Raw genomic sequence first — 21,944 nt, 5'->3', positions numbered from 1 at the left:
TAGCGTGGATCGATGACCATTATGTCAACCACTGACTTGAATATTTACAGGCCAACGTCTTATAAATTGAGTACGGCGTTCAACAAGAAACTATCAAACTTACAATAGCAGTAAAATTAGGGTAAACTGACTAGCCTTGAAACTGTTGAAATCGGTGATAAACCAAACTCGTTCATTCCATAATGCCTGATCATGAGGAAGAACGTGCAGGTACGCAATGTTCACAAGTTAGAAAGCTCCTGCCTCCCGTCGTACTGCCTCCAGTCTTTATAGAGTGCTACTACAACAATGTGCCAGAGTGTGCCAGACAGACCCTCACTTTCTGACGTCCCCGGGCCCCCTGTTAATGTGGCATTTATGAGCGTTCGGGTCTGTGCTGTTTTTCTTATAAGCTCGCTTCCATTGGTCAAGAGGATGTACTTTGTCAGAACAAAGTGATATTTCGGTTAGCATTGGTCCACAGCTGTGTTGATCATAAGGGGAGACATAATGGATCAGATAGTCAGGCACAGGGAATCGCTTGATTGCATCCTACACCGTCAGGTACGATGACGCACAATCAGCCAAGCCATCGACATCGCATTCCACTATCTGATCCATTTGGCCACGTCTCACGGCATATTTATCTTCCACCACGGCTCTTCAAGGGAGTATTAAATCACATAATGTGAATATCTAGCTATTTATTTCGTCACCAAAATATCAAATACCCTCTGACAGTTCATTATTTGCAAACAATCATATTAAAAACACTAATATCTCAAATGCACCACACACATACTGAAAAATGAGTGTAACATAACAATTCAGAAATACAAAAATCGTATTGCTTAGAAAATCGCTGTTGCTCACTCGGGGGGAAATTTCAGAAATGTCATGCGATACTTATTCCTCTGCTAATTATTTTAGGGTTCATCTCGGTACAAAGGAAGGATCGGTCCTACTATTGATTGATGATAAAAAGCATCCATTCTAATAATATGGATCTGTTTACAACTCTTTACGTAATTGCTTTTCTCACATAGCTTACATCCTGATTATTCTATATTTTTCTACAGAAACAGAGAGTGTGTGGATTAAAATTTACCGTCGCATTATTTCAGCCATATAGCGATCAGAAACAAATACATCTGCTGAATGAGGTGCTCCCAGATCAGTGACAACGCAGAATCGACGCAGACATGACATCCTTGACAAACCTGCTGTATACCATCGTGTGTTTCCACCTTTCCTCCTTGGAGGTAACAGGTACGCAATAGGCTATGTTTTTGCTCTCAAGTTGAATATGTAACGTTACTCAGAAATTAGAGGTTTTATAAAGCTTCAACGTAACCTCTATGTTGATGGATGGTTTGTTGCTTAATGCCGCACTCTGCTATATTCCAGCTATATTACAGCGGTCTTAAATAATAGGGGTGACTATTGAGGCATTTTTGACTATTGCGATAGTTAAAACAACTATTGCGATACTATTGCGATAGTGGCCCTACTATTGCGGTACTATTGCGATAGTTTTCACTTGCAGTTATAGCAGGCTTTAGCAGCATATATTTCAGCATTTTGACTGACACCATCAAAATAATTATAACTTTCTGATACTATTTGTAAAGAAAACAAGAAATGAAAAGAAAACAAGTTCAAATTGCCCCCTCAAAAACATTTTAATACAAATATCTGGGTGCCGTCTTGTCAAGTGGTTGGTCAGATTAGTAGTATTTCCTGAATACTTTAGAATTATCCGACAGATTCTACAACTTACTTTTTGTTTGTCTGTCTCGTTTGCGTTTTGACAAAGCCAAAATGGTCCCATACCCACGGTTTGCCTGCCTTATTGGCGACAATTTCAAACTGACATGTGGCGTCCGCCATCTTGTCAATGTTGCCTCGCGACGAGTAGCTAAGGGACGTAACTCTAAATCAAGCAGACAAAGTAGTGCAATCCAAACGAAAGCACGACAGAGGTTAGATGATCATAGGAGTTGTTTCTGTTTTTTAAGAAAGTAAATGTACCAAACACATAAACTATCGAAACTATCGATAGGTAAACAAACTATCGCCAATAGTATCGATTGTTTCAAGTTGCAATCGATAGTGTACTATCGTGAGACAAGCAATCGCAATCAATCGATAGTTCAATGTATCGTTACACCACTATTAAATAATCAAGGCTGGGCCAGAAAATCCAGTGAACAACATCATTCGCATCGACCTACCAATGTGCCAGTTATGCCTAAATTTTGTAATTGATATATCACAAGACCAAATAGCGTCCATTCCAATTTGGAATGAACGTTGGAATGCTTTGGAAAGATCGCTCATTCCAAACTTTCCAAAGCTTGGAAAGATCGATCTTTCCCAAAAAATCCAAAATTGGAATGGCAACATTTCCAAACATATTTCCAAAACTGGAAATGTTTGGAATGACTTGGAATGGTTTGGAATTGTTTGGAAATATGGTTAGAAGGAACAAGTTAAAATATGTTTTATCAGTAATTTGAACGATAAAAAGACTATGAATTAGGGGCTTTAGGGGTTGCTTATATAGTAATTTTGAAATTTTGAGATTTGGAAAGAATGCCAAGAGAGGGTGGGGGACAAACTAAGGGAGCTGTGTGTGTTGGGTGGTTGTTGGGTGGTTGTTAGGACTAATTAGTCCTGTTTTAATTAGGTATAAACCTAAGGCTTTGAATTTTTCTAATTTATTTTATGGATTTAGGATTGATTCTAGTGTAAGTCCGGTTTTAAGATTTAGGGTGGTCTGTAGTGTTGTTCGGTGTGTTTGGTAGTGTGTGCAGTGAAGTACGTGTTCTGGTGTTTCTTGTTGTTTGCAATGTGGGCAGTTTCCTGTTGTGTGTAGATTAGCTATTTTACGGTGATTATTTAGTTTGGTGCGGCCTGTTTGTAGTTTAGTAGTTATTCTGTCGATTTTTTGGATGGGTGTAGTATTTTTGGTATATTTAGTTGTTTTTTTAGTACTTTCCTGATTTGGCTATTTCAGTTTTGGTATATATTTTGCCATTTTGTGTTGATTTTTTGTTTAGTGAGACTTTTGATTTCTGATTTTGAGCTGGGTAATTTTAAGCTTATTTCTGGGAGTTAAAGGGATAATTTTGCTGCTTTATCTGCCTTTTCATTTCCGAAGATTCCTACGTGGGCGGGGGTCCAAATGAACTCTATTTGTTTACCTGCCCTAGTTAAGTTGTTTGAGCTATTGAGTATTTGATTTATTAGTTTGGGGTGGTTTTTAGTGTTTTTATTTTTGAGGGCTTGTAGTCCACTGAGGGAGTCGGTTAGGATGAGGATTTTTGTTTTTGTTTTTTAGATTGCTGATTGTGTAGTGATGAGACAACCACTGACTGATATAGAATATTTAACGTGCGCTTTCCGACTGCAGCGTATTTCGCACACGGGCCTGGCCGGACCATTTAGTGTATTCCGAAAAGGGTGAAAGTGGTGTGTGCAACCCAAGAGGGGGCTTTTTAGGGGTTGCTTATATTGAACTTCTGAGATTTTTAAATTTGGAATAAATGCCGAGGTGGGTGGAGGAGGGAACTAAGGGAGCCGGGTGAGGTGGGTGTTTGTATGTTTATTGGATTTTGGATTGGTAGATTAATTAGTTTTTAGATGCGCTTAATTAGGTCTGTTTTGATTAGGAATACGCCTAGGGCCTTGAAGTTTTCTAGTTTATTTTGAGGGTTTAGTATTTCATCTAGAGTAGGAACCTTATTTAGATTGAGGGTGGTTTGTAGAGTGGTTCTGTTTGTTTGGTAGTGGGTGCAGTGGATGAGTGCGTGTTCTGTGGTTTCGGGTTGTTTGCAGTGGGGGCAGTTGCCTGTGGTGTGTTTTTTAAGTTTTTTTAGGTGGTTATTTAGGTTCGTGTGTCCTGTTTGGAGTTTTGTAATTAATCTGTCAATTTTTTTAGAGGGGTGTAGGATTTTAGGTTTGGCTAGTGGTTTTCTGAGCACTTTTTTTATTTGGCTATTTGAGTTTTGATATTGATTATGCCATTTTTTGGTTATTTTTTGTTTGTTTACACTTTTAATTTCTGATTTTGAGATGGGTAGGTTTAGGCTTATTTCTGGTATTTTAAGAGATAATTTAGCTGCTTTATCGGCGCATTCGTTGCCGTAAATTCCTACGTGGGCGGGGATCTACAAGAAGGTTATTTGTTTGCCTGCTTTTGTTAGGTCGTTGGAGCTTTTAAGTATTTGGTTTATTAATTTAGGTCGGTTTTTGGTATTTTTGTTTTGGAGGGCTTGTAGTCCACTAAGGGAGTCGGTGAGAATTAGGATTTTATTGTTGATTTTAGATTGTTGGTTATGCAGGGCTGAGGCCATGCCCATAAGTTCGGCCGTGAATATAGATTGGTTGTTAGGGAGTCGGTAAGATTGTGTGGATATAACTGGTTGTGTGGTATGGACTCCGAAGCCTGTGTGGTTGGAAATCGGGTCTGAAGATCCGTCAGTGTATATGTGACACCCATTTGGCCAATTTTCGTGTATGTATGAAAGTGTGGTGGTTTTAGCTATGTTTTGGTCGGTTTGTTTATTTATTTGGTTAGCTAGCGTTGTGTCTATTTTGGGTATTTTGAGTTTAGGGGTGAAGATATTTGATTTTTTGCAGTTTTGTTTAAGATTTTGAGTTTGGTGTTCATTGAGGTAGTTAGTTATTCTTTGGGATATTGGGGTGAGTAAGGGGTGTTTGCGAGCTAGAGTTTGGTTTGGTCAATTATGAGACAACATATAGGTCTCAAGATTAAGTATTCGGCTGGATGGCAGCTGCCATTTAATTACAAAACAGACAGTCGTCTAGACGGCTCACATGTAAGTGCGCCGACATGTGCCTAAGATCATAAAATTGACAATCTTTGGTAACATCTAATTTATTGTTGTCTCACGCCAGAGCTGTGAATAATTCTGTTCATTGAACAATTGGAATTCAGGAAGTTATCAATAATTGTTTTAACATAAGATAAGATAAGTTGTTTACAACATGATATTATGATGTCAGGACGTACTACAGTCAAAACCATATATTTTAAAATCAATTTAATGACAGACTATGATTTCCAAGTCCCGATTAGCAAATCAATGAGGTATCAGTTTCACCACATGTGCACAGACCGCCTATACTTATATATATATTTTTCATAACTATTCTCCAGTTAAAGTCCTATCCTCTTATCCAAAAAACTGTGAGAGTGATCATCATTAACAAAACTCATTCTCGTCAAAGAATACAGAACAAATGAAGAATCAGATGCATACATTCATTGCCATGCTTCATTCATCACGAAGTAGATTTACATACATTTGTGAATAGCACTTAAACTGTGATAATGAATTTTACCATTGTCCATATTATATTATAAATATTAACCATAATATGGATTTCTGAATATATAAACGACTCCAAACGTTGATATTTCAGACAAAAACAAAGTCAGCTGTCTTTTAACGTCCAGGGGAAAAGGGTTTGCTTTCACAATTGAACATTTGTTTTCACCAAAGGACAATCAAATCAAGCCAAAAACAGTAAAAATACATATATATGGTTAGCGACCGCCTTTATACAGCGAGGGGGGAAATTCGTCTGCTCTAACTGCCTTCACAAAAACATTCCAGCCCTTAATTACCGAGGCAGCTGTGACGTAGTAGCATTACATTCGCTGCGTTTGCAGCATATAAGATGTGTAATCTGTGGAGTGACTAAAGTAATATTACGGCTGAAATCTTACTTGCATGGTTGTTTTAATAGAAAACTTACGGTTTAAAAACACAATTGTTCTTATATAATGGAGGACCAGGGGCACTTTTAGTTTGACAGGTGTCATCAACTGGTCAAGTAACATCACGGTTTGTATATTGATTACGTTGATTGGACAGTCTAGACATGCGCCAACTAATCATGACGGCGTCTTCAGAACAGAACAGAACTTTATTTCTCCCAGGTTTAGGCTTACGTGGATAACGGAAAATTTTGTTTAAGTGATAGCACATTTGTAATTCAATCTAATATACTTTCCTTGATTGATTATATGGCCGCGGTCGTAGATCCGGATGTATCTAAATATGCTCAGTATATACACAGTTTTATTGTTATACTATTAGGATTAATAGATACAATTGAGTATTTATACCCTTGATCATAAAGTTATTCACTACTTTCACACTTTGATTTGTATGATTTGGGTTATGATTAAATTGACAAAATAAGAAATCATTCCGTGTATATGTGTATTATATATTGTACCCCAATACGTAATTAAATTGTGTATAAATAAGGACACTAGGTTAATTACTGTAATTGATTATTTGATAAACATATTCACATTTAGTTGTGTGATATGTCACAGAGGTAAAGCTAATTCATAACAACTAATTGTCCCATTTATTTGGTTTCTATCTTTTATATGAAACAAATGCTATAACATGGGGTGATAAACTTCATCGGCAATAGACGTAGCATATAATTGTCCACATGAACAGTCTACTCTGTTCCAGATATGTTTATTCAGTTTGTCAGCATTTAAATCGTTGCATTCCTGGCTAGATGATTCATTTGACGAAATCTTGTTCCCGGATGTTTTGAATTACAGTCAGATAGTTCCAGAACAATTATAAACTTTTCAGCCCTATGTGTTGCGCCTAATTCCGTGATAATTCGAAGTTCATATTCTTGTACGAACACTTATCAAAATTCATTTATGCCTAGTACTATTATGTACACATGTATATTAGTTCAAATTATAATAATGAGGCCCTCTATATTCTCGAAACGGTCTTTGTTCTACGACAACCGTAAGGCGGTATGGGAAAACAAAATATTTGTTTAATTGTTCAAAGTTCAAAGTCTATGTCATATGATTATAGACAAGGAAGATAAGAAATTAAATATAAAGAGTAACCACTTTAAATGACAGAATTTCTTTGGTTAAATTTGCTCATGATTTGGTCTTTTCGTGGTACATAGTGCCAAAATACTCTTAATTATTTACTTTCATGTCATTACTAATCTCACATAAGGTCAAAAGTTGTACAACTTTTAACAGATATGATTATGACATGTTGTATCCAAACATTTCCAAACAAATCCAAACAAATCCAAGCTTGGAAATATGACCTTTCCAAATATTGGAATGGTCATATTTCCAATTGGAATGGTGGTATTTCCAAGTTTTGGATTTTTTGGAATGGATGATATTTTGCCCAGTGTATTTTCCCGTAAAGAACAAGCCTCTTTCTCAAGTGCGACCTACATACATCAAAGATAGTTTGCTAATAGACGACAGATTCACTCTCTAGTCTCTGCCAACTGGATCGACAGAGGTCTTTTCAAACTCTACACTGTTATATTTGTATTAGTATTGTTCCATGTGACGAAATATATTCACTGAATAGTAATGGGGGTTTTTCTTCTGAGTGATATGGTTTATTAATTTCATAACTAGGACCATCTTTGGTAAATTTTCCAATCGTAGTTACCTGACAGGGTCTGCATGGGCTAGCACAATGAAAAGAGTGAGTGAGTTGGGTTTAACGCCGATTTTAACAGTACTCCAGTTAAACCTTGACAAATTTCCAGTGGTGTCATTTGGAAGTCGCATGATGACGATAAACAGCGAGTTTGGTATTCCAAGTAGGTGCCAAGACAATAGCACTTGGAACACACAGTTTATCCCTGGTTGAGCATAAGGTAGAATCCAAATGGAATAATCCACAAAAGTACCAATGACATTCTGCTACAGTTTGAACTAATAGTTTACTGATAGAGGCCACGTGACTAAAAATCTTGACTACTTCCGATGCTGTGAAGGGTTCCTATTCCTAATCATTACTAACAATCCAATAAATATTTGAGATTTGAGATCTATGCTCAGTGTGATAACATTGCCAAACTGTTTCCATACAGCTTAAGACGGAAGGAACCAAATGTCACACCCCTAAACCTGTAAACCATCTGTTTAGACCCCCACACATTAGACCCTCAATGACATATCAGTCAAGACAAATTGAAACAAATGGTGTTGAACTGACCTAAAGTAACATATCTGTTAGTGGAATGTGATGCTATCAGTAAGGTGCCAGAATTATTTATTTTCCTGGACATTCTGTGTGGGGCTTCTTCGTCACTTCGAGGGGGGGGGGGGGGGGGGGGGGGGGGTTCTTGGGATGTTATTTATCCAAATAAAACATGTTTACAGTTGTAGCTCAACCTATTTTCAGATGGATTTAGGAAGCTGAATTATCAATGATTGCAGGAAACGTGGTGATTAGTCCCTCCTCTTCATGAGATAGATGAAACCCGTACTTTTGTGAATGACTTTTACCCTGTAAGAGAACATTTTGATGTCACGTGACTTCAACAAACATGTTCTCAATCTATACAGTGTATGGATGAGTTTTATGTTGGTATTATTTTCATACATTGACATATGTGGACATGTGAAATATATGAATGCATAACATGTTTGTATAGGAATTGTAATAAAAAGAGGAAGGAGACAGCCCAGGATTTGTGGCTTCCTGTGACAGGGATTGTGACGTCACTATGGGGCTTGCTTTTAGCATGGAATATATTTATAAGCTGTGTGGAATCGAGGCTTAGTGTCCATCTGTAAGCGCTAACATTGGCTGAGCTCACACACGACGCAATTGGGATACGATGACATACATCAACCAAATATGCCAGCCAAGGATTAAATGAGATTAATGAAGTGTCTTTGAGCGTTTGCTTTTAATAAAACAATATGCGTCACAACCGAGGCAAATCTGGCATACCACCCCTTGCACGTGCTGTACGTGCTTCATGACTGTTATAAGGTTGCATTTGGGAGCTGCATTTTTTTCGGAAATGTTCTTGCCACATAAATCACCTACTTTCATTGCCAGACATTGGAGTATTTTCATGGTTTTCCAAAAGCACAAAATATCCTCAACTCGTTTGCATGTTATTGACCTCTATCTGAAGCTCAGTTACGTTTTCCGTTGGTATATACACCACGTAACCGCTGTGACCAATGCGCTTATAGTTTTCAATTAATAAATATAAAACAATATCTGTTTTACAAACTTGAAGGTAAGCCACGTCAGCGAGCCTGACCACTCGATCTCGTTAATAGTCTCTTACGACAAGAAGTGTCTAAGTGGAGTTTGTAGACAACAATACGGCGACGCACTGGGCGACAAACTTTAAAGTAGACTTTGCCAGCCACTTACAAGGACTACATGTAACGTAACTTTATGTGTAGCATTAGCAGAATACGATTGAGGTCGAGGCATTGTTATCGGGCTTGCACGCTTTGTGCACGGTAAAATACTTTGTACGCATGACATAATGCATTTGTCCCAATGATGTCAGTTCATTTTGTGCGCACGGTATGGTATTGCGTGTGAACATGATACTACATCGTGTGCACACTTTAGTATCTCGGGGGCACGATATGTAAATACTTTCTGCTCCTATTCATGGCCCATCAGCGCTCCCGAAGGCAACAGCTTTGACAGGCGGGAAATGGCGCCTTGTGGTACTTTGTTGTTTTTTCGTACAAAATATAATTTCCAGTTTCAAATGCCGCAACTTTGACTTTGGCTGGAAATGGCAGTAGATAGATGTAGTGGTAAACTGTGTCTTTTTGATAGCTTTGGATTTTCCCAACAGATATATACTGAGTCAAATTAAAAACTTCGCTCACAACGGACAAATGTATCAGAGAAGGTAATTTTGAATCATTAATGTCCAAAGAAGGATTTTAATTAACGGTGGTAACCATAATTTGTTTTAAGCACCTACGGTATTCGGTAATAACATCAAAAGTTTAAATAATAAGTCCCAAGCACGAGATCTGATGGCACACAAGTTCAGTAGCGTGTATGGCAACCATGTGCGTTGACAACTGCCACACAACGCCCCCGCATGGACCTTGTGATGCTTGTGAACACATGATTGGGAAGACGACGCCATTGTTGCTGCAAAATGGTGCAAAGATCTTGCAGGTCTGTGGTTGGTTTGGGAGAGTGCGCAGACTTCTGCCAAGAGCATCCCAGACGTGTTCGATGGAATTGAGGTCGGGAGACCTTGACGGCCAGTCCATATGCATGACGTTGACTCCCGCATTCTAAAGGAAATTCCTTGTCAAAATTGCTGTGTGTGGTCTGGCATTGTCCTGTTGGAAGATCAAACCGGGTCCATGTGCTGCCATAAAAGGCAGAAGTTCTGGTGCCAGTACCTGGTCGCGGTAAGCAGCAGCGTTGAGGTTGCCACGGATGACAAGAAGCCTGGAACATGCATTGCCACAGAAAGCATCCCACACCATGACACTTCCGCCTCGAAATCTGTCAACTTCCTGTACACAACACTGGGCGTAACGTTTATGACGGCGCCGCCAGGCCCTCGCCCTACCATCACCAAATCGAAGATTAAATCGGGATTCATCACTGAAGACGACTTGATTCCAATTACTCTGAGTCCATCGTAAGTGTTGCTGTGCCCACAATTGACGTTGACGTCTGTGTAATTGAATCTGAATCGGCCCGCAGTATGGCCGTCGTGCTTGAAGGTGAGCAGTTCTCAGACGGTTTCGAACAGTTTGCGCACTCTCTCTACCCCTAAACAGTTCATTTATGGTTGATGTAGCCGTCCAAAATCGGTTACGGAGGTGACGTAAGACAATCTGACGATCCTCTGCATGTGACGTCACACGTGGTCGACCTGGCCGAGGGCGATTAGCGATGGAACCCGTTTGCTGTAGACGCGTCTGTAAATCATAAACAGTCCGTCGACTACAACCCATCGTCCTTGCGACTTCAGCTACGGACGTTCCCGTCTGCAACATGCCGATAGCACGTTCACGTTGCACATTTGAAAGGCGTGGCATGACAAATGGCCGTAAAGACTTTCGTTTTCTTGTGTTTTTTGTTGTTGTTAATGACTGCTAACAAGTATGGCTGAAAAACACGTGCGGTATTATGGCCACGTGACCAGTTGCAAGTGAAAAACCACTTTTGCCACTATAGTGCTGTGCACATGATTTTGATCGATTCACCTTCACAAAAACGGGTGTTATCTGAAGACAATACGTGGCCATTACTGTTTAAATACACAATAAGGGCACACAATGATAACTGGTCAAAATGTTAAAATTTTAGGATTGTGAAGTTTTTAATTTGTTTCAGTATATTTGTAAAACAATCACATGCGTACGCACTATCGGAAGCCTTATTGTAAGTTTTCATTGGCATGTACGTATTTCGAAATATATTCTATGTTTTATTGTGCCCGTTCAGACAAATATAGCTCAAGGCAAACCAACCATTACTGTTTAAATACACAATAAGGGCACACAATGATAACTGGTCAAAATGTTAAAATTTTAGGATTGTGAAGTTTTTAATTTGGTTCAGTATATTTCGCGTTTTGATGCCAACATCTTTGACTTAGGCTGGAAATGGCGGTATTCCTGTAAAGTGTACAATACTTCTTCACCAAACTTGGTATGCACTGATGATGAACTGGTGCCTTTTGATAGTTTGGGATTTTTAAAAAATAAAATATAAATTTCCAGTTTCCATCTTTGTCCTCTCGTACTTGTGTCAATGGCAGGTGCTACCAGTAGAACAGGCATGCTTACACTTGTCGCTAACATATTGTGTCAACACTGATTGTCAGTGATCCTTTCATACAATTTCATCAGTATTTTGGATTTTACGTCCAATATAATCTGTTTCTGCAGATAATCTTGACTGGTTATTCTCTTGCAGTTACAATTCATATTTGATAGACATTCAGAAAAACATGTTCACGTGAACATTTTATGGATAAAGAATCAATGTTGTAATCCATAAGTGGTTTCATGTCGTCAAACCTTACATGAATGTAACACTTGAATCATATCATTTTAATGAAGACGAACATGATCACAAGCTTACTACACCAACAATAGTAACGTAGTCAGCCCACCTTTGTTTAAGAATATAATATGAAAAGAATATAACATTGTTGTTACCGTCGATATATGGCGGAGATTTTGCCGATGCAACTTAATTCATATTCTCCATATTATCAGCAATCGTTCCCATCATTAGTTTAACATGATCACGACTGACATGTTAAGTCTTTGAATGATGTTACGGACCGAAGGTTTTCGTCATACTTTTACAAGTTTGGATTTAATTGCATTCAGGTTTACGTAAAAGGTGACTAACGGGATCGGGTTGTCAGGCTGGCTGACTTTGTTGATGCATGTCATCGATCCCAATTGCGTGGATCGATGCTCATGATATCAATCACTGGATTGTCTGGTCCAGACTCGATTATCAACAGACCACCGTCATATAGCTGGAATATTGCTGAGTGCGGCGTGAAACAACAAACAAACAAACCAAATCTAAAGGCAAACTTGGATAGTTTGGCTTCTTATATCAGTATTGTTTGGTTGGGATGACAAAGTGGACACAATTTATGAACAACAACTGCTTTATTTCAACTCATTTAGCAATAATCAGCCACCAATGTATTTTAATCCTGTTTGATTCGCTCCCTGCCTCATTGCTTTCCTCATCATGTGTTCTCTGTCCATCATGGTATCCTGGTAATCCTGGTAATCGTATTCCCAGCTGAAGTAAATATAAAACCTCAATGGCAGACACTAACCAGTTTCAATTATCAACCAAAACGAGATGACATTGGGCGTATAAAGCAAAAGTAGGGGTTTTTTTTTTGCTTGGCGTCACACGGCAGTACTCGCACTGCCATACAACGTTGGCTTGTAAACAAACAGACAATCAAGTGATTCACCAGAAAACCCAGTGACACGATTTAAACTAAACTTTAAACTAGACTTTTTTTTAAAACTAAAACGATATGTTAATTTTGAATAACGTACGCTCTGCAGTTTAAGGTTACGTGTAACAGTGTGGCATGCATATCACTGCTTGGAAACGAAATTGGGAAGGACGGATCACAAAGACTTAGTTTTTTAATCCTAGAAATACAACGGTATTACACTGACATTGTGGTTAACTAAGCAAATATATAATATAAAGAATTTATTCAATAGGGACAATGGAAACGTCAGGTCAAGAGATGACTGCAATTAAAGGTTTTGCCACCGTGATTCGTCCTTTCATCTTTAATGTATGTATTCTAAATAGATTCCGAAACAGTTAGATATGGAGACACCTATCACTAGTATCATGGGTCTTGGCCATGCGTTTAAAACTGAAATAGTATTTAAATCGAAGCTGTTCCAGCTGATGAATATTGATTGTGCTTAATATATGACTGATGATCTATCCAAATCACCATTCCAAATGGCACAGGGCTTTTTAGAATTTGGGATTGAAGAAAAAGGTGATACTTATCCAGAAACGTATTCATTCATTGATATCCCAGCGAATGACAATATATTTGTAAAACAATACGGTTAGTCACATACGTACGCACTATCGGAAGCCATATTGAAACTTTTCATTGTCATGTACGTTTTATTTCGAAATATATTCTATGTTTTACAGTGCCCGTTCAGACAAATATAGCTCAAGGCAAACCAACCATTCAGTCCAACACGTACCACAATGCTGTCTCGTCCTATGCTGTGGATGGTGTAACAGGAGGAAACTTCCATACTGACCGTTGTATGCACACACGTGGTGGCAACGGCTGGTGGATGGTGGATCTTCTTCATGTGTACAATATTTCGAGGATCACTGTTTTCAGGAGAACAGACGTCCTCGGTAAGTTGGGAAGATTAGCATACATTTTAGTCAAGCTTCCTTGAATTAGTACAACTTATCCCCAGAAAGGTTGTGTGGGTGGCAAAGATAAATAATATTTTGTGCATATAAAAGTAAATATAAGCAATAAAATATTTCCATAATCTTAAGAAATCTCGTCTGAAAGAAGAAGTCCATTTACGTTTCCGACTATTCCGTGATCATGTGAATTAGAAATGGACAAAATACTCTTGGTATTGAACTTTTTCGTAGGGTGTTGCCAATATTGAGGATGATGCCGTCTTATGTAAACACTGTCATGTAATTGAGGATGAACTTCATGTAATATATAATTGTCCTCCTTATGCAGGTCGGCGGGAAATGTTTATACCAAAGACAGTTAATCTTCATTAATTTTGTTAAGAAAGACTCTGTCAGTTATCCAACAATGATACAAGGATTAACTTTCCAAAATTTTAATGTACGCGTTCTCAAACAAGAGTCGTCAGAAAGATGACATATCCCCCCGGCAGTTGTCTGTAAAGTAACCACAAGTAAATGTGCAATTCTGTATGTAATGAGTCAAGAGTTGAATGTTCTTGAAGAAGCATACATTGTTTACCCACAAAAGATCCATCATGGTCGCATCCATATGAAATGGAAAGTAAAACAAGTGTGTTTCTTTTCTTAGGTTTGTTTTATGCAAACAAATGACAAATTACAAGACACAATAACTTTGGTTGGTTGGTTTGTTGTTTAACGCCGCACTCAGCAATATTCCAGCTATATGACGGCGGTCTGTAAATAATCGAGTCTGGGCCAGACAATCCAGTGATTAATATCATGAGCATCGATCCAAGCAATTGGGACCGATGACATGTATCAACCAAGTCAGCTAGCCTGACCACCCGATCCTGTTAGTCGCCTTTTACGACAAGCATAGTCGCCTTTTACGGCAAGCATGGGTTGCTGAAGACCTATTCTACCCCGGAATCTTCTCTGGTACACAATAACTAAACAAGCTTATAGTCAATGCAGTCATCTATATCCCCCGCCCATTTTAACACGTTATGGTCCCAACCCAGGTAACTTACCCAACATTTTTCAAAATAGCTGCAAAACAAATCAATAAGTTAACTCTTAGACAAAAATATATAATGTATTTACAATGTACAATGGGTCAATTGGCCTTTATACAAATATATCTGTCTGTCTGTATGTGTTTATGGACCCGTGAAGCTTCCGGGGTAGAATAGGTCTTCATCAACCCATATTTGCCATAAAAGGCGACTATGCTTGTCGTAAAAGGCGACTAGCAGGATCGGGTGGTCAGGCTCGCTGAATTGGTGAATGCATGTCATCGTATCCCAATTGCGTGGATCGATGCTCATGAAGGCAATGACTGGATTGTCCGGTCCAGACTCGTTTACTTTACAGACCACCGTCATATAGCTGGACTATTGCTGACTGCGGCGTTAAACAACAAACAAACAAACAAACAAACAAGCATATGTTTATGAATTGCTATCAAATAATGCTGATACCATGATACTAGTTCAGCCCTCACAAACACACGCAACGGTAAGGCTATTTTCACCTATAATAGCATGGGAACGTATGGTACCAGTCAAAATAGGGAATTGCATCGGACATACATGTACTTTTGGTCACAGGTCAGTATTCAGATAACGACCTACAATCGGGAGGAATTCAGGTGAAACTAAGTGCTCTAGATACACTCCGTAGTATGGCTGTATGAATGATATGGTGTTTTAGGTCGCCCAGATCTTTTTAAAATCGTCGGCTTTGATCTGCATCCTACACTCTGTCCTCTATCATCCCCGAAAGTCTGCGTCAACCAACTCGGCAATTTCACAGGTCAATCCAAGACTGTGCCTTGTGAACAGGAGGTCATGGCCAGATATGTAAAAGTTTCCTCCTCTGCTAACGTGATGATGTGTGAGATGCAAGTGTTTGGACAGAAAATAGGTGAGGCATATATTAATGGCACTCTGGGATATTTAAACTTCCCTTGAGACAGGACGAAATGTATCTTTCACAAAATCGAAAGGTATTTTATTTCACTGTCAGGATCGAGACAATGAAAAATTGTAATATCAGAATAAATGTAATTCTTAAAAACGGTTTGACCACAGTGATATTTAGGTAACTATTAAGGATACTATTACCTGGGGTGTAGCTGTTTATACTACTTGTATCACATCAACGTTAACTAACAAGTAACATAAGTCCCAATAAAATAATGCTATGATTGGGAACGGGTGGGACGCTCCTGGCTGTTTGAGTGTCATCGATCAGTGTTCTTCAGAAACTGGTTCAGAATGTCCTGGTGAACCTATTTCCAAGACTGAGCTGGAAGTTTGCTGAATTGCACACTGAGCCATTAGATATACAAGTTTGTATACGAATTGATAATTACAGGTGGATGCTTGAGGAATAAGTTACAAGTGAAAGACGGCAACAAACTGGATGACTCCTCTATCACCATGTTACGTGGTAATGCCTCAAGTCATGTGGAGTGCAGCATCAACTGTTACAGACTCCACAACTGTCTGTTCTTCAACTTCAACAGACTGACTGGAGAATGTCAGACAGGAAGTGGCCAGGAAACTTCCGCTTCTTCCTCGGCAGCTGGCTGGGACTTCGGCACATTTTGTTAAAGGGCTGTTTATCCTGTCTCTGCTGAATATGTTTCATATATGCCAACTGTTTATGTATTTAATATGTTTTTATCGAGGCAGGATAGGCCTGTGACTACGGAATTTTGTCAGGTTTGGGACTTACTTAATCCAACATCACACACCTTAATGTGAAATCTCAAACATATAGATGTTATTTCTATGATTGTGTTAATATGCTCAATGACGTTATGCAAGCCATATGTTTATGAACAGATGTTGAATAAGTCATGGGGAAACATGGTATTCAATATACAGTGAGTGAGTGAGTGAGTTTATGCTTTACGTCACATCGGCAATATTTCAGCCCATCGTTTTAAATATACAGATCTGTAGAATTTCTCTATATTGACGAAATATATGCTTGTGTTCTTATGTGTACCTTGTAAACATATCTAAACACTTTCACTAATTTGAAAGATGAATGTAGACTTTGTGACTTTGCTGAGGCCTCAGGATGTTTCAGAAAAATAAGCGGGAACTTTCACAACTTGTATCTACACATTTTTGTATTACCGTGTTCGTGTAATGGCAAAATACAATTACTAAACTGATCACGGTCGTGAATTCAAGTACTGATCAATATCGCTGCGATGGGTTGTTCGTTTCACGGCCTATTCCTACACCTGTATCCAAAATTCTATACGTTATCAAATCTCAAAACTGGACCCGTTTGCCACCACTGCTTCGTTTCGGAAATAATGACGCCGGATTCAATTCTAGATCGCTTATCGCGAAGCACATTTTTCGGTTCCAGTTGTACTTCCAAAAGTCAAGTCGATTTGTATGTTCATCTCTCTGAATATTTGACCGTCACTGAAGATCATTTATATACCAGAAGCTTGTTCACGTGAACATTATCTGATCATCGATACACCTTTATATGTAAATCTATATATAAATGAGATTAAAAAATAAGTGTTTCAAAGTATGGCTACGCATTAACTTACTTTTCTTGATAAAACGATTAATGTAAACGTTTACCTCAAAGCTTTTGTGAAAAAATCCCGGAAATACTTATAAAATCAGGTGTTAAACTCCTCACATGTTTATACATAAAGCACCATACCTTGACCTGCAGCCATGAATAACACATTTATCTAAACCGATTCAAACAGCTTGTGTATATTTGTCTTTTTCAAATTATTGTTTAAAACAACGGGAAAACGGGAAAACCTGGTGACATTTATGTTTTTGAGACATATTTCCCTTTTACGCTCAATGGAATCTTTTCAGCAGAAAATCGAGACTGGTTAATTTCTGGACTTTTTTGTTTTATTGTGTATTTATTATCTTCTGATAACTTAATTGTCTCGTTGTTTTCAAGGTATTTGTTTAATGGCATAATAAAAATCTATTACTCAATGAGCTTGTTGGTATCGTATTTACTTATATTGCCTTATTTGTTTTGCTTGTTTTGCCCTGCTGTCATCAATATTCCAGCTTTAGCACGGCGGTTGACTAGAACACTGTAAACACCTGATCAATGGTGGACATCAATACGGTTTCAAAATCCTAAGAATAATTGCCTGATGGTATTGATAAGTTACATACAGTTAAAGATATTGGGGATATGTTCAACTGTAGCAATTACTCCTTGATGACGTTCTCCATAATCTGTTGTCATGCCAAGAGCATGACAAGTTACACTAATATCTCGGGAAGCAGTGTAGCGGTGATATTGAAGTCACTGTAATCGTTTTGGTCTTAATGACATAGAATAGACGCCATCTGGGATATTGTTAACCTGACCACATTTCACGTCAGTGGTGTGACAAATAAAAAACTGCTTGGTATCATCACTATATATTATTACCATAACTTCATCCAAAGTTCTACATTGTTTCAAATCTCCATTCTGGAACTGTTTGCCATCATAGCATCGCTTCAGAAACGTCATTTCTTAATCTCTTATCACGAAGCACAGAAGTATTCACGTTTACGAGCTTTACTCTTATGACTCTCTGTGGGAATCGCGTGTCGTCATTTTCAGTGACAGATCCATATATGTTTACCGCTATTTTGCATGAAATGTTAGTTATTATAGTTAAAATCGTGGATTTCGTGCCAAAGATTGTACTTGTGACTAATTTGTGCCTGAAGAGACGATTACAAACCAGGCCGTTGGTATGAATAGAACCTATGCTTGTACTACAAGGTTATTTTTATGCATCGATGGTTAGTCACGGTGATTTTGTTGACTGTGTGCCATCACACAGGTAACTTATACAATGATAACAAAAAAGGACAACCGACAGCATGGAACAGTAATAACCACAGTTTTAAATGGTCCAGTATTTTTTAGATGGCCATGAAATCTAAAGCATACCTTTAATTGGAAAATGTGTTCGCCACAATGAATTTTAACATGGTGGTACAAGATTACGAAACCTCTTTGGGGTGGTATAATCCCAATGGGTATTATAACCCCCAGATGCACATTCACATACATTTAACTAATTCCACACTTTAGTACTGCTGCTCCTACATATACAATGTGATTCGAGATCGATGTATCCATGGATCGGGACAGTCTCCTCTCATTGAGGCATCAGTCTTCTGATCCTCATGTAGAAGCTCCTGTATTTACTGGAAATTTCCAGTGTGTGTGACCTTACTTTTAAGTTCTTTTGTGTCCGTCTTCAGAAAATATTGTTACCTTTAGTTACACTTAAATATCTTAATGTTTCCTTAATCTTCTGGCATAAATTGTAAAGGTTGTTTCGTAAAATAGACATATGATTCATAAACACATGCTCGTGATATAGTTGGAATCGTGCAATCGACTCTCCTTTTTGCAGAGATTTCGTGTGAATATGGAAAGGGTTTTGTCGATATTTGCTCCACATTTGAGAATGTATCAGTACAATATACGACGAGTAATTCGCAACACAATACATTGTTACATACGCACGCAAACACGCACCCACTATTATATACTGGTATATTATAATGTTCCAACCTGGTAGGGAAACCTGTGATCACGTATGAACAATTAATGAGTTAAAATGTTTGCATCAGGGGTTATCCACACAAATACAATTACTAAGTTGCTCCTCGTGATCTCGGAAACCATCGCTACGAAATACACACCACGTCAAAGACAATGATTTACCCACTCACAAGAACCAAATTAATAATTTGTGTAGTTAAATAGGTTTAATACAATTACATTCTGCTGCCTTTATTAAGTTATCTTTATTGTTCTTCATGCCATTGTTTCGAAGAATCCATTTTGTTACAATCTAATAGATTAGACCATGCTATTAAAATAATTCTTGTTTGTACAGTTTTTATTTCTAACAATATTCACTTCTTACAAGAGTGTTCATGAAGGAGTGTAGATAGGCATCGTGCAACACGTTAAACTATTTTAATGACGTTAGCATCGATCATCAAGGCCAATCAGTGTCATTGTTTTCAGAAGCAGAAATTAACGAGATGGATCGGGTACAGTTATTTGGAATTGCATTTTGTAGGCATCCATGCGATAAACAAGGTTTTGAGTTTTACGCAACTCAAAATTAATTATATATACACATGCACAAAAGTTAAGCGCCACCATATTCATAGTCTCTTGATTTCACGTGTGGGAATCAGAAATACGAAATATGATGATGTATGACTGAATAGCATGTGGTGGGGGGTCTGTCATGATCATATGGGGTTGTGTTTCCTTCCGCTGCAAACTTCCGCCGGTGACAATTCGTGAAAACCTGAATGGCCAACAATACCAAGATGCCGTTCTTCACCCAGTGGTAGTCCCTCATTTTGACAAACATCCTCTTCAGACAAGACCTGTTTACATGGACGACAATGCTAGACCACACAGATCTCGGGCAGTTTTGGCTTATTTGCATCAAGAAGCTATTGCCCCTCTTCCTTGGCCAGCCTGTAGTCCGGATCTTAATCCGATTGAGCTTCTTTCGGACATTCTTGGCCGGAAAATTAGACATCATGCGATCCCCAGTTCAAAATCTCGCTGGATGCCGCACTTAATGAAGAATGGATCCGTTTGCCTCAGAGAAGCATTCAACGACTTGTAATGAGTATGAGGCGTAGGGTTGAAGCTTAGGTCAATGTCCGTGGATCATACACACGTTACTGACGTTTCTGTCTTGCAATAGACTCTGCAATTCCTTTCTGCTCATATTCTTTTGTAACACAAGATAAACTTGCTTTGGGACAACTGTTTTTTACATATACGGCTTATAACAATCGTACAATCTCTTTATAATAGTCGTCATTAAGTGCCAAAAGTAACAGCTCACAAATATGGTGGGTGGCGCTTAACTTTTGTGCATGTGTATATGATGTTTCGATACCCTGTCACTTCTTGCTTTCGGAGGATCTGTCCGCTTCCCACTGTGCTGTTCAACAGCGTCCCATGAGATCCGTATTAACAGCTTTAAACGGTCCTTCCAACATTGGGCGTGTGAACAAGAGGTCGTGCATCCCCATGATGTTTTCTCCCCTGTCACCATGATGATCAGTGAGCTACAGACGTTGGTCAGGCAGTAGGAACGGAATGTATGTAATGGACAAATAGAAACCTGTCAGAAGCGCATGCAAATGCAAGTCAATGGTTCACCTAAACACGACACTCGGTCAGAAATACTTTGTAATTTGATTATTTAAAGTAAACAATAAGAATTTCATGCAGCTATTTTATTTTGCATAATCACTTAGTCTCCAATACATGGTGAGTTGTAAATAGTCATTATCATCATTACAGAAGCTTTTCAAAGTTGGTTTTGGTTTAGTGAGTCACGCCTACATATTGCCGCCATATCACAATGTGTGTTCCATGTGGAGAATCCAGCCAAGGTCTTCGTCGTGACTAGCGAACACTTTCATCATCTGCACAAGAAAAATGGCCATGACGTACATTTGTTTACAGAAACCCTATGCACCAGAGTTTGAATTAATGTGGTTCATAATTGAAAGATTGCCCAATAATACTTAGTTGTGTTTTGCAAAAGTCCCACTCCCAATACCATGTGTGTTATCAATGTCATATTCTGGTAAAGTCATAGCTCTACTGAATTATTCGAGGTCACCATGTTTGTCATACCTCTACTCATATATTCGAGATCACAGAATTGACCTTGGAGCTAATGGATCAGGTGGCCAGTCTCGTTGAATTGGTTGATTGCATGTGATCGTATCCCTATAGCGTGGATCGATGACCATTATGTCAACCACTGACTTGAATATTTACAGGCCAACGTCTTATAGATTGAGTACGACGTTCAACAAGAAACTATCAAACTTACAAAAGCAGTAAAATTAGGGTAAACTGGCTAGCCTTGAAACTGTTGAAATCGGTGATAAACCAAACTCGTTCATTCCATAATGCCTGATCATGAGGAAGAACGTGCAGGTACGCAATGTTCACAAGTTAGAAAGCTCCTGCCTCCCGTCGTACTGCATCCAGTCTTTATAGAGTGCTACTACAACAATGTGCCAGGGGTGTGCCAGACAGACCCTCACTTTCTGACGTCCCCGGGCAAATAAGTTAATGTGGCATTTA

The 21,944-nt window shown here is 38.5% G+C and overlaps 1 protein-coding gene across 1 annotated transcript; it reads left to right on the top strand.

Moving 5' to 3' along the window:
• The first annotated feature begins 999 nt into the window (after positions 1 to 999).
• Positions 1,000 to 17,824, top strand: LOC125382070 (fucolectin-like). The gene is made up of 4 exons (XM_048399957.1): positions 1,000 to 1,248; positions 13,515 to 13,733; positions 15,489 to 15,701; positions 16,155 to 17,824. The coding sequence occupies exons 1-4, from the start codon at positions 1,182 to 1,184 to the stop codon at positions 16,391 to 16,393; spliced, it is 738 nt and encodes a 245-aa protein (XP_048255914.1). The 5' UTR covers positions 1,000 to 1,181; the 3' UTR covers positions 16,394 to 17,824.
• Positions 17,825 to 21,944: the final 4,120 nt, after the last annotated feature.

The sequence above is a fragment of the Haliotis rufescens genome, unplaced genomic scaffold (assembly GCF_023055435.1).
Source record: "Haliotis rufescens isolate VD_foot unplaced genomic scaffold, xgHalRufe1.0.p SCAF_2, whole genome shotgun sequence".
In the NCBI taxonomy this organism is placed as follows: domain Eukaryota; kingdom Metazoa; phylum Mollusca; class Gastropoda; order Lepetellida; family Haliotidae; genus Haliotis; species Haliotis rufescens.
Note: the sequence above shows the minus strand (reverse complement) of the source record. Positions and strands in the feature narration are given on the sequence as shown.

Bases quoted from the DNA above. Each gene is read 5' to 3' on its own strand.
- LOC125382070 (XM_048399957.1), top strand. From the start codon at position 1,182: ATGACATCCTTGACAAACCTGCTGTATACCATCGTGTGTTTCCACCTT. The intron at 1,249-13,514 runs GTACGCAATAGG...TATGTTTTACAG, and splicing joins TTCCTCCTTGGAGGTAACAG to TGCCCGTTCAGACAAATATA. The intron at 15,702-16,154 runs GTGAGGCATATA...TGATAATTACAG, and splicing joins AGTGTTTGGACAGAAAATAG to GTGGATGCTTGAGGAATAAG.